This window comes from Mobula birostris, chromosome 24 (genome assembly GCF_030028105.1).
Source record: "Mobula birostris isolate sMobBir1 chromosome 24, sMobBir1.hap1, whole genome shotgun sequence".
Taxonomy (NCBI): Eukaryota; Metazoa; Chordata; class Chondrichthyes; order Myliobatiformes; family Myliobatidae; genus Mobula; species Mobula birostris.
The window spans coordinates 55,462,114-55,478,304 of record NC_092393.1 but is presented as its reverse complement, the minus strand read 5'-3'; the positions used below and the strand labels follow the sequence as shown (position 1 = coordinate 55,478,304).

At 44.6% G+C, this 16,191-nt stretch overlaps 1 protein-coding gene across 1 annotated transcript; it reads left to right on the top strand.

Moving 5' to 3' along the window:
- The first annotated feature begins 812 nt into the window (after positions 1-812).
- On the top strand, positions 813-12,425 carry mcrip1 (MAPK regulated corepressor interacting protein 1). Its single transcript, XM_072242398.1, has 3 exons — positions 813-887; positions 4,578-4,737; positions 10,980-12,425. Exons 1-3 carry the CDS (start codon positions 813-815, stop codon positions 11,042-11,044), a joined length of 300 nt encoding a protein of 99 aa, XP_072098499.1. The 3' UTR covers positions 11,045-12,425.
- The last annotated feature ends 3,766 nt before the right edge of the window (positions 12,426-16,191 follow it).

Sequence of the window (16,191 nt, the reverse complement as noted above, 5' to 3'; positions counted from 1 at the left end):
GATCAGGAAGTGTTGTCCTTCCTGTGTCTACTCACACGAGTGCAGTTAATAGTTTACTAAAGATATTGCTTTCTGTTAAAATGCCTTCTCTTATCTGAAACATTTGAGAATGATTCTCGGCTGTCTCTCAGCTGCAATAGTTCCCAGCTATCAAATTGAGCAGTTTGTTTGAGCCTCGTTTTAAGATAATTCCCCAAAGTACAGGGCTAGCTTTGTTCTTCATTTCGAGTAAAGAAATTTGGATTAACTACAGACATTGGATCAAAATCTAAAATTGTAATTTTGGCACTAAATGCTCAGGTTCCTGTGCTCTTGGAATCTGCAGAGCGATAACCTGCGGTTTTATCGGAAGCAACTGCACTGAGTCATTGCTTTGCTCTTAAGTGTAACCTGCTTCTCTTCGTAGATACATATCAGAAGTATATGTAAACACAAGATAGTGCAGGATGTGCATTGAGTACAGAGAACTGTTTCTCTTGTGGATTTTTATCCGTCCTTTGACGTCTGTTTGGATAATCCTGTGCTGCGTTTCAGTTACCGCATCTGAAGAGGTCTGTTTAGTCTTTAAGTGACCTCTGTGTTGTACTGCAGCATCATAACTTTATAGTCTTGTGGCAGAGAACTCCGTGAGGTTACACAGTCCGTGCTTGTTTAAGGCCATTTGGATTTTGTGGTTAAACTCTGGTGCATCCTGCCTAAAGCAGTGTTGTCTCGTACGGGAACTGTTATTACACACGTTGACAAATGTGCTATTACAGTCCTCTGATTTATTTCTGTTCACAGAAACAATTAGTGATTTATAGCCTTGGAGAATGGATCCGAGGCCTGGAGGAAGTCTCTCCCCCCGCCCCCGCCCCCAGCGCAACTGGGGGCTGTTTAATATTGATGTGAGATGGATGGCAGTTGTGGCTTCTCAAAAAAAAAGTTTAAATGTCAAGCAAAAAAAAATCTGAAGTTAATCTAAAGGAGAGAACTTCCTGTTGAAAAGTAGAAGGGTTACACTGAGAAAAGCTCAACTTGCTGAAGCTTTCTCTGATCAGTGAATTCAGAATTCAGAATCAGTTTTAGTATCACCGGCATATGTCATGAAATCTGTTAACTTTGCAGCAGCAGTACAATGCAATATGTGATGATAGAGAAAAAGCTGTGAATTGCAGTAAATGTATGTATGTACTAAATAGTTAAATTAAAATGAGTAGTGCAAAAACAGAAATAAAAAGTAGCGTTCATGAGTTCAATGACCATGTAGAAATCTGCTGGCAGAGGGGAAGAGGCTGTTCCTGAATCACTGAGTGTGTGTGCCTTCAGGCTCCTGTACCTCCTTTCCGATGGTAACAATGAGAAGGAGGCACCTTTGGGTGGTGGGTGTCCTCATGGATGCCACCTTTTTGAGGCACCACTCCTTGATGATGTCTTGGATACTATGGAGGCTAGAACCCACGATGGAGCTGACTAATTTAACAACTCTCTGCAGCTCGCTTCAATCTTGTGCATCACCTCCCCACCCCCACCCCCACCCCCACCCCCACCCCCGCCATACAGGACGGTGCTGCAGCCAGTCAGAATGCACTCCGCGGTACATCTGTAGAAAGTTTCGAGCTTTTTAGCTGACTTGTCAAACTTGCTTAGTCTCCTGATGAAGTATAGCTGCTGTCTTGCTTCCTTTATGGCTGCATCGACATGTTGGGACCTCGGAGACAGTAACACCCAGGAAATTAAAATTGCTCACTCCCTCCACTTCTGATCCCTCTATAAGGACTGGGGTGTGTTCCCTTGGAAAGGTTAAGTGAGCTGGGGCTTTTCTGTCTGGAATGAAGGGTGATGGGAGGTGACCTGATTGAGTGTACAAGATGATTAGAGCCAGAGCCCCTTTCCCAGGGCAGAGATGGCTAATACAAGAGGATATCAGTTCAAGTTAATTGGAGGAATGTTGAGGGGAGCTATCAGAGGTAGGTTTTAACACAGAATGGTTGGTGTCTGGAATGAACCGCCAGGGATTGTGGTAGAGGTAGATATATTAGGCACATGGATATGGGCTGCATAGTGGGGAGAGTTAGATTGATCATGGAGTGGGTTAAAAAACTGGCACAACATGACGGGCCTGTACTGATTTGTTCTAGGAAACTGTATCCTCTGAGTCAGCATGGCTTTGTGAAGGGCAGATCGTGTCTAACAAGCCTGATAGAGTTCTTTGAGGAGGTGACCAGGCATATAGGTGAGGGTAGTGCAGTGGATGCGATCTACATGGATTTTAGTAAGGCATTTGACAAGTTTCCACATGGTAGGCTTATTCAGAAAGTCAGAAGGCATGGGATAAAGAGAAGTTTGGCCAGGTGGACTCAGAATTGGCTTGCCTGGCAGAAAGCAGCGGGCCGTGGTGGAGGGAGTACATTCAGATTGAAAGGTTGTGACTTAATGGTGTCCCACAAGGACCAGTTCTGAGACCTTTACGTTTCGTGATTTTTATTAACGACCTGGGTGTGGGGGGGTAGAAGGGTGGGTTGGCAAGTTTGCAGATGACACAAAAGTTTGGTGGTGTTGTGGATAGTGTAGAGGATTGCCGAAGATTGCAGAGAGACATTGATAGGATGCAGAAGTGGGCTGAGAAGTGGCAGATGGAGTTCAACTCCGAGAAGTGTGAGGTAGTACACTTTGGAAGGACAAACTCCAAGGCAGAGTACAAAGTAAATGGCAGGATACATGGTAGTGTGGAGGAGCAGAGGGATCTGGGTGTACATGTCCACAGGTCCCTGAAAGTTGCCTCAGGTAGATAGTGTGGTTAAGAAAGCTTATGGAGTGTTAGCCTTCATAAGTGGAGAGATAGAGTTTAAGAGCTGTGGGGTAATGATGCAGCTCTATAAAACTCTGGTTAGGCCACACTTGGAGTACTGTGTCCAGTTCTGGTCACCTCACTATAGGAAGGATGTGGAAGCATTGGAAAGGGTACAGAGGAGATTTACCAGGATGCTGCCTGGTTTAGAGAGTATGCATTACGATCAGAGATTAAGGGAGCTAGGGCTTTACTGTCTGGAGAGAAGGAGGATGAGAGGGGACATGATAGAGGTATACAAGATATTAAGAGGAATAGATAGAGTGGACAGCCAGCATCTCTTCCCCAGGGCACCACTGCTCAATACAAGAGGACATGGCTTTAAGGTAAGGGGTGGGAAGTTCAAGGGGGATATTAGAGGAAGGTTTTTTACTCAGAGAGTGGTTGGTGCGTGGAATGCACTGCCCGAGTCAGTGGTGGAGGCAGATACACTAGTGAAATTTAACAGACTACTAGACAGGTATATGGAGGAATTTAATGTGGGGGGTTATATGGGAGGCAGGATTTAAGGGTCGACACAACATTGTGGGCTGAAAGGCCTGTACTGTGCTGTACTATTCTATGTTCTATAAATCTCAAGCCAAGTGGGTTCTTTTGATGACAGATTTTTCTAATAACCATGGAGTGAAATTAGCCTCAATTCATTTTCAGTTGATTTAAGGTAAATAGAAATACTGTGAAAGTTACTCTGTGGACTAGAACTAAAGGTTCACAGCTTTAGTTTAATCACAAACAAGAGAAAATCTGCAGATGCTGGAGATCCAAGCAACATACAAAATGCTGGAGGAACTCAACAGGCTAGGCAGCATCTGTGGAAAAGAGTCGACGTTTTGGACTGAGACCCTTCAGCAGGACATGTCAGTCCATGGGCTCCTCTACCGTCGTGATGAGGCCACACTGAGGTTGGAGGAGCAACACCTTGTATTCTATCTGGGTAGCCTCCAACCTGATGGCATGAACATTGATTTCTCAAACTTCTGGTAATGACCCGCTACAGTTTACCATTGCCCATCCCCTTTTCCCTCTCTCGCCTTATCTCCTTGGCTGCCCATTACCTCCCTCTGGTGCTCCTCCCCCGTTTTTTTCTTCCATGGCCTTTTGTCCTCTCCTATTAGATTACCCCCTTCTCCAGCTCTGCATTTCTCTCACCAATTTCCTAGCTCTTTACTTCATACCCCGCCAGGTTTCACCTATCACCTTGTGTTTCTTCCTCCCCATCCCTACGCCCTCTAACTCTTGACTCACCTTTTTTTCTCCAGTCCTGCTAAAGGGTCAGCCCGAAACATCGACTGTTTACTCTTTCCGATAGATGCTGCCTGGCCTGCTGAGCTCCTTCAGCATTTTGTGTGTGTTGCACCTTTAGTTTAACCAGATTACCACTTGTAAGAAAAGTATTGCTGACGTTGTAGCTTGAAATATCCATCTACACTGATAAGAGAAGAGCAAGCAAGAGCACTGACAGGAAAAGAGAAGAGCCTGAGACCTGCAGAGTCAGAGAGCAGTGCAGAGTGGAAGCAGGTCCTTTGGTCCACGCTGACTCTTTATTGACCACAAAGGAAATTACAGTGTCACAGTAGCATTACAAGTGCACAGATATATAAATATTAGAAGAGAAATAAGAAGAAAAAAAAATAAATAAGTTGCCTCAAACAGTCTAACAGGAGGGGTCTTCACTTCCTGGCTTAGGTTGACTCATTATCGAGCCTGATGGCCGAGGGTGAGAATGACCCTAGTCTGATACAAAAAGTGCTCCTCTGTCCAGGTCCCATCGGCTTCCCACCTGCTTGACGTGTGGTTCTTGTTTGCAGCTTGGCAGTGTGTGGAGCGAGAGCTGAGGACCCAAATGTCAGGGAGTGAACGCGGACCTGTCCAGTACGTCGAGAAGAATCCCAATCCAAATTTGAACAGTAAGTAACGCCGGGTTGGCAAGCTAGGGGCTGAATCCACCTGCACAGCTTCAAAATCTTCCCTATAAGCCTCTCACTTTTCAATTGTCAATTACTTTTAGAAGTGTTATTCTTCTCCCTTTTGAGGTAGGTAAGTTGCAAGGAGCAACAAGCAAGCTGCTGGAGGAGCTCTTGCATGTTGTCCAGCATCGATGGGTGGAAGAGGGCAGAGTGGAATTGTTGGCCTTTCAGGCAGAAACCCTGTGTCAGGTGGGACAGTAGCATAGAGCTTTACAGTAGCTGCCAGCGATCACTGATTGCGGTTCAGTCCCTGCCGCTGTCCTTATGTAAGGAGTCTGTACGTTCTCCCCCACACTGTGTGGGTTCCCTCAAGTTTCCTCCCACAATCCTGGTTAGGGTCAGCAAGTTGTGGGCATGTTATAATGGTGCTGAGCAAGTGGCGACACTCTGGGCTGCCCAGCAAACGATGCATTTCACTCAGTTTTGATCTTTCTTGTGACAAATAAAGCTAGTGTTTTGTTTGTATAAAAATTCCGCTTCCCCCTCCCCTCTGATGCTGCTTAGTTCCTTCAGCAGATTGTTGTTCAACATCCTAGCATCTGCGATCTCTTACGTCGCTAAGTTTCAAAGTTTTAGCTGTAGTCCAACAATGATTATTATTCACGCTTCAGAATACATCTCAACACCAGGAATTTCCTGAAGCAAAGGGCTGGTTTCTTCTTTTAGGTTCCCATATGAATACATCTGGACCAGTTTGGCTTCATGGAAAGAGCAGCTGGCCACTGATAAAAGCCATTTTAAATTGTATTTGCCCTAGTGTTTTGGGTGGATGGTTCCAAGATGCTGTGCACAGTGATGAGCTCAAATGCAGTCATTGCTTTGTGGCAAATTTGCTTTTAAAAGTCCCCGCCCTGTCAGGAGGGCTGAGTGTGCGTGGTTAGCACTGAGGGTCACATCCCTACTTCAGGGACACGGATTCTTTGTCTACGGATGTGTCGAGTTCTCTGAAGAACACTAAACACTGAGACTGTATAGTTCAGCAGTATCTGCAGCTCTGTGATCTTCTGGGCAAGTAAACTGTACCATAGCTTGCCTTTTCTCTCCACGCAGACCCTGAGTGGTCTGAATGAATTTCCCACCTTGCGTTCTGCAGTTCCATCTGTTTGACAACTGATCAGACCACCGGCTGCAAAACTCACAATTGCACACAGCTTGCCAGCATACTTACAGGTTCCTGTTGCTTTCTGTGAGGAGTTTGTATGTTCTCCCTGTGCCCACGTGGGTTTCTGCCGGGTGCTCAAGTTTCCTCTCACATCCTAAAGACATACGGGTCAGGGTTAGTAAATTGTGGGTGCTGGAAGCACGGCGACATTTGTGGACTGCCCCCCCAGCACACCTTGGACTGTTTTGGTCTTAGATGCAAACAACCCATTTCACTGTACGTTTTGACGTAGATGTGACAAATAAAATCAATCCTTTATCTTTAAATTCTAGCTGCAAGTCCGTTAGTCCTTTGTGATAATAAACTGTGCTTCGAAGCTGAGCAAAGTCAACAGCATGCACGTTGGCAAGCAGTATGTAATTGTGGGTTTCTCAGCAGTTGGCCCGGAGACTCTTAGGTGGTCTAATCAGTTGTAGACAGCTGGAACTGAGGAGCACAATGTGGGAAATTTATTCAGACCCTTCGGGATATGTGAAAAGAGAAACCATGAGCTGTGGTAGTTAGCTTGCCCAAAAGATCACAGCCAGTCTTGCATATTTGCAGATACTGCCTGAACAATATAGCGCAGTGCTTTCCAAATGCTTTTTACATGTGTCATACAGAGATGGTTTGAAGAAAAAATCATTGTGAAAACACAAACACTTTTCCTTCAGGCTTTCTGAACTATTCAATATCCAGCCCCTTTAGCAGCACTTCCAGGAGCTATGGGTGTTTATAAGATGGTGGATTCTTTTTTGTGATTATGGGCTTATCAGTCGATCTAAATTTGCTTATTGGCTGGCTTCCAAATAGGACCTTTAAAGAGCAAGCTGTGTAACCAGAACAGCAGCAAGAGAAGCAATCGCTGTAAATCTGAAACAGAAAGACTTGGTTTTGCAATTGTTTCCACCATCCATTTGTCTGTCATTGTCTTCTCTCAGAATACTTGTTACCACTCCCTCTCCTGCTCACACAGCTGCCGCTTTCCCAAGTCTCTGTGTTCCGTCTGTGGGCAGGGAGAGGCGGGTGTTAGAGGAAATCCAGGAGGTAGTTTGGATGGAGCCTCAGTCCTCCAGCTTGCCCAACAGGTTTGAGATTTTGCCCCCTGAGCAAATGGGAGTGGGGGCTGTAGGAAGGATGAGCAACATATCTGAAACACTGTGGCTCAGGGAGCCACTCAGGAGGTGAGAGAGAAGAGAAATGTAGTTGTCTGTGAAGATGGTATAGTCAATTCTCTGGCTTGAGAATCCCGGAGGTTGTGCTGTCTGATTGGTGCCTGGGTTTGGGACATCTCATCTGACCTGCAGAGGAATTTGGAGTGGTGGTGGGGGGGGTGCAGATCCATTTGTTGTGGTCCATGTGGGTACTAATGATGTAGGTAGAACAAGGAAAGAGATTCATGTGAGGGAATTTGGGCAGCTGCAGACTAAATTAAAATGCAGAACCAAAAAGCTGATAATCTCAGGACTGTTACCTGAACCACAAGCAAATTGGCACAAGATAGAGAGCTAAATGCGTGACTCAAGTTTGGTGTGGGAGAAGTCTGAATTCAACAGACATTGGGAAGGAAAGAGCTGTTGTGATGGGACGGGTTCATGTGAACCATGCAAGGATCAGGGTCCTGGTGAATCACATAACTAGGGCTGTGAATAGGGCTTTAAACTACATGGGAGGGTTCAGCAGCTTGGAAAAGTATGGATAATGCAAAAGGGAAGGAGAGTGCAGGAGAGGTGACTGAAGTCTCCAGGTTAGAAAGAGCTAAGAATTTACCTGCAGGTAATGTGGAAACAAATATGAGAATAGTGCTGGTGAATACAAGACTGAGGGTGTTGTATTTGAGTACACATATACAAAACGGGGGAGATGAGTCTGTTGTACAATTAGAAATTTGCAAGTATGATGTGGACATCAGAGCTGTGGCTGAAAGAAGATCACAGCTGGAAGCTAAACATCCTATCCAAAAGACACGAGGGGTCGCTCTTGGTAAAGAATGAAATTCAGTTCTTAGTAAGAAGTGACATAAGATCAGTAAATGTAGAATCCTTGTTGGTAGAGTAACATGTACAAAACGCTGGAGGAACTCGGCAGGTCAGAGAACGTCTACGGAAATGAATAAACAATAGATGTTTTGGGCTGAGACCCTTCATCAGGACAGGAAAGAAAGGGGGAAGAAGACGGGAGGAGGGGAAGATGTACACGCATGGTGAAGCCAGGTGGGTAGGGGAGAGGGATGAAGTAAGCAGCTGGGAGGTGATGGGCGGAAAAGGTAATGGGCTGGAGAAGGAGGAAACTGATAGAAGAGGGTAGGCCATGGGATAAAGGGAAGGAGGACGGACACCGGGGTGGGGGGGGGGGGGCGCGATGATAGCCAGATAAAGAGAAGAGGTAAGAGGGGAATTCAGATTGGGAATGGAAGAAGGGAGAAGGTCGATGGAGAAAAAATGCCGGAAAATAGAGAAATCAATGTTCATGCCATCAGGTTAGACTGAATATGAGGTGTTGCTCCTCCACCCTGAGAGTGTCCTCATTGTGGCAGCAGAGGAGACGAGGACTAACAAAGATTCATAGAAAAGTGGGGCCTGTAAACAGGCCCTTTGGTCCATCTAGACAATGCTGAAATCATTTAAACTGCCTACTGCCATTGACCTGCACCAGGACCATAGCCTTCCATACCCCTACCATCAATGTACCTGTCCAAACTTCTCTTAAATGTTGAAATTGAGCCTGCATCCACTGGCAGCTAATTCCACATTCTCATGACCCTCAGTGAAGACGTTTCCCCTCATGTTCCCCCTAAACCTTTCATCTTTCACCCTTAACCTGTGACCCCTGATTGTAGTCCCACCCACCCTCAGTGGAAAAAGCCTGCTTGCATTATATCCTGTCTATACCCATCATAATTTTGTATACCTCTAACAAGTCTCCTCTCTATCTTCTGCATTCTAAGGGATGAAGTCCTAATCTACTCAATTTTTCCTTATAACTCGGGTCCTCCAGACCCAGCAACATCCTTGTAAATTTTTACTGTATTCTTTCAACCTTATTTACATTTTTCCTGTGGGTAGGTGACCAAAACTACGCATAATACTCCAAATTAGGTTCCATCAATACAACTTCAATATAACATCCCATCTCCTGAATTCAGTACATTAATTTATGAAGGCTTTTGTGCCAAAAGCTTTCTTTATGACCCCATCTACTTGTGTTGCCACTTTCAACGAATTATGGACCTGTATTCCCAGATCCCTTTGTTCTACCACACTCCTTAGTGCCCTGCTGCTTACTGTGTAAGAGCTCCCTTAGTTGGTTCTACCGAAGTGCAACACTTCACTCTTGTATGCATTAAATTCCATCTGCCATTTTTCAGCCCATTATTCCAGCTGATCCGGATCCCTCTGCTTTCCGTGATAGCACGACAAGACGCAGAAGACGTCCTGGTCATCCACTGCGGCTAGTCTCATCTCCAGCCGTCTCGACTCTTGTCTTGCCACTGGATCCAGATGGGAATTGGGAAGAGAGAGTGAGGCTGACGCTGCGCGACTCTCCCTCACTTAAATCCAAATATAGCGCTAGTCTCGACACCATCATAAGCCGACTGGTGGCGTAGTGGCATCAGCGCTGGACTTTGGGGCAAGAGGTCCTGAGTTCGAATCTGGCTGGCTCCCTTGCGCGCTTTCCATCCGTGCTGGGTTGAGTGTCGAGCTAACAGCTTGATCTTGTAAAAAGTACTAATGGTGTCGAGGTCTTCATCGATGACGATGGACGAACCTTACTACACCCCCAATCTTGGTGTGATCTGATCCAGTTAACCACATTATCAACTAGATCATTGATATAGATGACACACAACATCGATCTCTACAGCACTCCACTAGTCACAAACCTCCAGTCAGATAGGCAACCATCTTCTCCCACAAGTGTTAACCTAGTTTACTACCTCATCCTGAATGCCAAGCTGCTGAACCTTCTTGACCAATCTCCCATGCAGGACTTTGTCAAATGCTTTGCTAGAATCCATGTAGACAATATCCACTGCCTTGCCTTCATCAACTTTCCTGGTAACTTCCTCAAAAAACTCTAAGATTGGTTAGACACAAAATAAGTGTATTGTTGTTACTGGTGTTGAGGAACCCAGGGATTTTGCAGAAAGACTTGGACAGATTGGGAGAACGGGCAAAGAAGTGGCAGATGGAATATGGTGTAGGTAGTGTATGACCGTGCACTTTGGTAGAAGGAATAAAGGCCTGAACTATTTTCTTGATAGTGTGTGCCTTTATTTTTTAAATGGGGAGAGAAATCAGAAATCCAAGGTGTAAAGGGACTTGGGAGTCCTCATGCGGGAGTCCTCATGCAGGATTCCCTAGAAGTTAACTTGCAGGTTGAGTCAGTGGTGAGGAAGGCAAGTGTAATGTTAGCATTCTTTTCAAGAGGAATTTAAAAAAAGCAAGAATATAATGCTGAGGCATTGTAAGGGATTGGTCAGACCATATTTGGAGTATTGTGATCAGTTCTGGGCCTCTTATCTAAGGAAGGATGTAGTGCTGTTTGAGGGAGTCCAAAGGAGGTATTTGTGAATGATCTGGGAATGAAAGGGTTAAGACTTGTGGATCATTTGATGTCTGATCTTGTACTCACTGGAGTTTAGAAGGATGAGGGGAATCTCATTGAAATCTACTGAATATTGGAAGGGCTGGATAGAGTAAAGAGGATGCTTTGATAGTGGGTGAGTTCAGGACCAGAGGACACAGCCTCAGAATAAAGGGATGCCCTTTTACTTTACTTTACTTTATACTTTAGAACAGAGATGAAGAATTTCTTTATCCTGGTGAATCTGTGGAATTCATTGCATGTGAAGGCCAAGTTATTGAGTATATTTAAAAGGAACATTGAGATATGTACGATAACAAAGGTTACAGGGAGAAGGCAAGAGAATGGGGCTGAGAAGGACAATAAATCAGCCTTGATTGAATGGTGGGGCAGACTCGATGGGCTGAATGGCCTAATTCTGTTCCTATGTCTCATGGCCTTATTTGGTTTTCAGATTTCACACCTGTCGATCTGAGTGACCTGCGGAAAAGGAGCTTGTCAGATGCTAAGAAATCTTAAGGGATATTGTTGGCTGTGTTTGATCTTTCCTTCGACATACCACTGGAGCTTCCGTTTTGAAGTACGTTTTCTTTCATCTTTGATTTGGAGAGGAATTCGGAACTGCCCACTCTCTTCCAGAAGAACGGACCGCCTGTCAGTTCCGTCCAATCAATGCGAGGATGCATGCGTTCAGCATGTCAACACAAGTTCGTCAACGGTGCTAATTTTGACTGATTTTTGCCCATCTCTCTCTCCACCACTGCTGTCAAGAACTATGCTCCATTTGATAAATTAAGGTCACAACTCACTCCTGTGTTTAAGAGGAGCATAATGTCCCTGGGAGGTACGTCTAAAACCGTGCACACTGGAATCAGGGTGTGTGGTATCCCCAGCTGCTAAGCTGGCTCTCCTGAATTGTCCTGTTTAGAGGTGGTGGGGTCGGAGGTTGGAAGAGTCAGTCTAGAAACCTTAATGACTAAGATTGGTTTATTTAAAAAAAGTTCCCATCTACACAGTTCAAAGTTGGCATCGGACTTGGCAGCTGGTAAAACATACTGTCTGATATGCACAGAACCGGAACTAATGTGGGGGAAATAAAAGCCTGACTTAACTGACATGACTGAGAGCAATGAGCTGAAAGATGGGATTGTAACCTGCTTTTGTCGTACAGGCCACAAGTTCGAGCCATCTTTGTATTCCAGCGATTACTTTCAGATTAGTCTTAATTTAAAAAGAAATCATAGTGGAGTTTGGTGTGGGGGGGTGGTAAGGGAGAGGAAGAGGGGCTTGAGTACAGCCGTGGGGAGGATAACCTTGTGTGTTTTTTTTGTAAACTTTTGTATTTCTACACTCCTCAACACATGACCAACATTGTCAGGGTGGCCGTGTGGAAACGTAGACGTGTCAGTGATGGCTCACCATGCTCGATACCTGATATCATCCCTTCCTCTGGTCTGCCATTGTGCGTAATCCAGGTATCACCGATTACACAGCAGGGCTTCCACTGACTCCTACATAAATATTCTGATGGAAAGTGGGTACTTAACTGCCCGGAAATGTGGGCAACTCTTAGGTGTCCTCTAGTTTCTAAGCAGTTTATGGCTCACTTTCCTTCAGTGCAACTTTTTTTATCAGAAGCTTCCAAAGTAAATTTTTTAACCCCTTCAGCTGCACCCCGGACACTAAAAAGGTGTGTGCTGTTAATTGTTTTTAATGTTGGCAACCTTGTCTAAGTGAAGAGTAACATGTTGAAAAGCTAATCTGTACTCCACTCTAATACGGACACATCCTTTTCAAACTGAAAGAATGGTGTTTGTTAGAAGAACTGTATAATTTAGCAATCTTCCTGATGTATAAGTGAGGGGGGTATTGTAAATAAAACGTCACTTCATTTATGAGACTGTCTGTTCAAAGTAAATTGATTATCAAAGTATATGCAACCCTGAGATTCATTTTCTTGAGGACATTCAGTAGAACAAAGAAATACAATAGGATCATTGAAAAACTACATACAATGACTGACACCCCATGTGCATTGTGCCGTGTAGGATGACATGGGCGATCATGGTCTCATAATCATGATTGATCTTGGCAATTTTTTCTACAGAAGTGGCTTACCATTGCCTTCTGGGCAGTGTCTTTACAAGATGGGTGACCCCAGCCATTATCAATACTCCAGAGGTTGTCTGCCTGGTGTCAGTGGTCGCTTAACCAGGACTCGACGTGCACCAGCTGCTCGTACGACCATCCACCACCTGCTCCCATGGCTTCACGTGACCCTGACTTGTGGCAGCACTTCTTGTAACTGTGCTCAGAGGGGCTGTGTACATGTTAAAATTGTCATTGGTATGAAGGATCAGATAAGCCTGGTGAAGGTAATCAGTGGTTGAGCAGCATCTGCGGGTGGGGAGAAGGACCTATCAGGGATCTGAGTGCTCGAGCACAGCTTAGAAGTTCCTTCCCCACCACCCCCCCAACAGAAGCTGTTCCACAAACGGAAGATGCTTTCCTGCTCACTCACCCTCTGATGACAATGGAGAGAAGAGAGGAGAGGAGCCAGAACAAGGTGGGTGGAGAGGGAGGACTACCAGCTGGCTCATGATAGGTGAGAAGGAAAGTGGGTAATTACTTCACTACCCCACTTCTCTCTTCCATTCAGGTTACCATCTCATCCCTTCTCACATCCTCCTGATTCCCCTCCTTCCCTTTCTCCCATGGTCCACAATCCTCTCCTATTAGATTCCTTCTTCAGTCCTTTACCGTTTCTACCTGTCACCTCCCAGCTTCTCACTTCATTCCCCCTCACTTGGTTTCACCTGTCACCTGCCATTTTGTACTCCTTCCCCTCCCCCTACACTTTTTTATTTTGGCTTCTTTCCAGTCCTGATGAAGGGTCTCGGCCCAAAATGTTGGCTGTTTATTTCCCTGCCTGATTGAGTTCCTCCAACATTTTGTGCGTGTTGCACAAGATTTCCTGCATCTAAAGAATCTCTTGTGCTTAGGGCAATATGAAAGTAGCTTCTACAGAAGAAATTTAGCTGAGCAGTTTACTGTTTCATCCCTTCTCACATCCTTCTGGTTCCCTTCCATTCCTTTAGCACACACTTTACAGTACCAGTGTTTAATTTCCACTGCTGTCTCTAAGGAGTTTGTACCTTCTCCCTGTGACCGCGTGGGTTTCCTCCCATTAGTTAGGAGGTTAATCGGTCATTGTTAATGGTCCCGTGATTAGGCTAGGATTAAATCAGGTTGCTGGGTGGCGCGACTCGAAGGGCTGGAGGACTTATTCAGTGCAGTACCTCAATACATTTTTTAAAATCCATTTCACAGTGAAAGAAGGGTGCTTCACAGATTCTTAATCATCACTTCTGGAGACATGGAGTGTTAACTGCTGCTTTTTCCACAGTGCTGCCTGACCCACTGATTGTTCCCAATATTTTCTGCTTAATTTCAATTCATTCTACAACTTAAATCCTAGTGTGAAATGGACTGACTCTTGCAGCATTTAGCTTGTTGAACAGGGAGCAACCAGAGAGCAAGGTTACGATGACTGGATTCATTTTTGAAGCAAGATTTCATTGATTTCATTCGTCCTGATTAAGAAGGAATATTCCCATTTTCTCGTTCTTCAGTCTTATACCATTGAAGTTTTTATATAGACAGGAGAGCAGACTGGCCCAACTTAATAGGGGGTCAGCACTGGTGCCAGTACATATTTTAGGACTTTGTTGTGCTCAAAGTATGTATTGGGAAGAGGTTGGAGTTAATTGTTAAGGATGTGGTTTTGGGGTACTTAGGCTACGTCCATACTACACCGGATAATTTTGAAAACGCCGGTTTCGAGTAAAAACGACAGGTGTCCACACTAAGCATTTTTCAAAATATCTTCGTCCACATTAGACGGATATTTGGGCGAATCTCCTCCTACTGGGCATGCGCAGGACACACAGAAAACAAGCAAAGAGGAAACGGTATACTTGGTGCGCGTTTGTCCAGTTACAGAGTAGAGAAACTTAAAAGGAAATGCTCTTGGCTCTCGCGCAGGAGGACTTAAAACTAAAAAAAAATCAAATACTGGAGCGTATGGAGGCAACTAACAGGGAGTTCATGGACAGTATGACCCGGCTGATGACGAACATTGAAAAACTGACTAACTCTGTTGCATTAATAAAGCACCTTGTTAAATGTATAAAACATGACAGTGTCAGTGTTATCTTGTATTTCCATACAATGTTACATTAGGCTGTTACACATCTATTGTCAGAGAAGTACTTGCATAAATAGGCAAACCACCTTGGTTCTGGCTTCTTGGTTCTTGGTTTTTGATCCTCCAAAATATTCCGCATGAAATTTAAACCCGAGGTGGCAGAGGGTGTTTTCTGTCCTTACCTTCATACAAGCAAGGACAGAAAACAGGGCAAAGTGAGTGTACGTATTTATTCAGTAAGCTATGAGTCAAAGTATTTGGTGAGTACATTTCTAACTCTTCTGGCTTCAGTCTCGTTGCTGTCTGTTCAGAAATTGTTAGGTTCTGCGAAACGCAGAATCAAATATTGCTGCGATGATTGTACGCTCTAAACAATAAAATAGTAATAATAATAAGGATAAGAATAATAAGAGGAAAACAATGAAATGCCGCACTGCTGCCATCTGTTCCGGCACGCCATGACAGCGGTTTTAAAAAGCTCCAGTTACCCCATACACACTGCAACGGATATTAGGTGTTTTCAGATTTATTCAGTCTGGAGACCGTTTCTGAAAATCTCTGTTTTCGAGGGATAAAAACGCTGGTTCAGTGTGGACGGAGGGTTAAAACGAAGAGAAAAAGCTTCGTTTTCAAAATTATCTGGCATAGTGTGGACATAGAGGCACTTGATAAAATAGGCCGTAGTCAGCATGGCTTCCTTAGGGAAAAATCTTGCCTGACAAATCTGTTGGAATTCTTTGAAGAAAAATAAATAAGCAGGATAGAGAAAGGAGAATCGGTGGATGTTGTGTACTTGGATTTTCAGAAGGCCTTTGACAATGTGCCACATATGAGGCTTCTTAACAAGTTTTGTCCCCATGGTATGACAGGAAAGATACCAGCACGGATAAAGCAGTGACTGGTTGGTGAAAACACAGAGTGGGAATAAAGGGAGCCTTTTCTGGTTGGCTGCTGGTGACTAGTGGTATTCCACAGGGGTCTGTGTTGGGACCGATCCTTTTTACGTTTTATGTCAGTGATTTGGATGACAAAATTGATGGCTTTGTGATGAAGTTTGCAGGTGATACAAAGGTAGGTGGAGAGAGAAGTAGTTTTGAGGAAGTAGAGAGGCTGCAGAAGGACTTAGACAGATTAGGAGAATGGGTAAAGAAGTGCCGGATGGAATACAGTGTTGGGAAGTGCACAGTCATGCATTTTGGTAGAAGAAAAAGAAGTATGCTATTTTCAAAATGGAGAGAAAATTACAAAGTCTGAGGTGCAGTGGGACTTGTGAGTCCTTGTGCAGGATTCCCTAAAGGTTAATTTGCATGTTGAGTCAATGGTGAGAAAGGCAAATGCGACAAGAATATAAAAGCAAAGGTGTAACATTGAGGCTTTATAAGGCACTGGTGAGGACTCATTTGGAGTATTGTGAGTAGTTCTGGGCCCCTTATCCAAGAAAGGATGTACTGACGTTGGA

Bases quoted from the DNA above. Each gene is read 5' to 3' on its own strand.
- mcrip1 (XM_072242398.1), top strand. From the start codon at position 813: ATGGATCCGAGGCCTGGAGGAAGTCTCTCCCCCCGCCCCCGCCCCCAG. The intron at 888-4,577 runs GTGAGATGGATG...TGATACAAAAAG, and splicing joins GGGGGCTGTTTAATATTGAT to TGCTCCTCTGTCCAGGTCCC. The intron at 4,738-10,979 runs GTAAGTAACGCC...TTTGGTTTTCAG, and splicing joins TCCCAATCCAAATTTGAACA to ATTTCACACCTGTCGATCTG.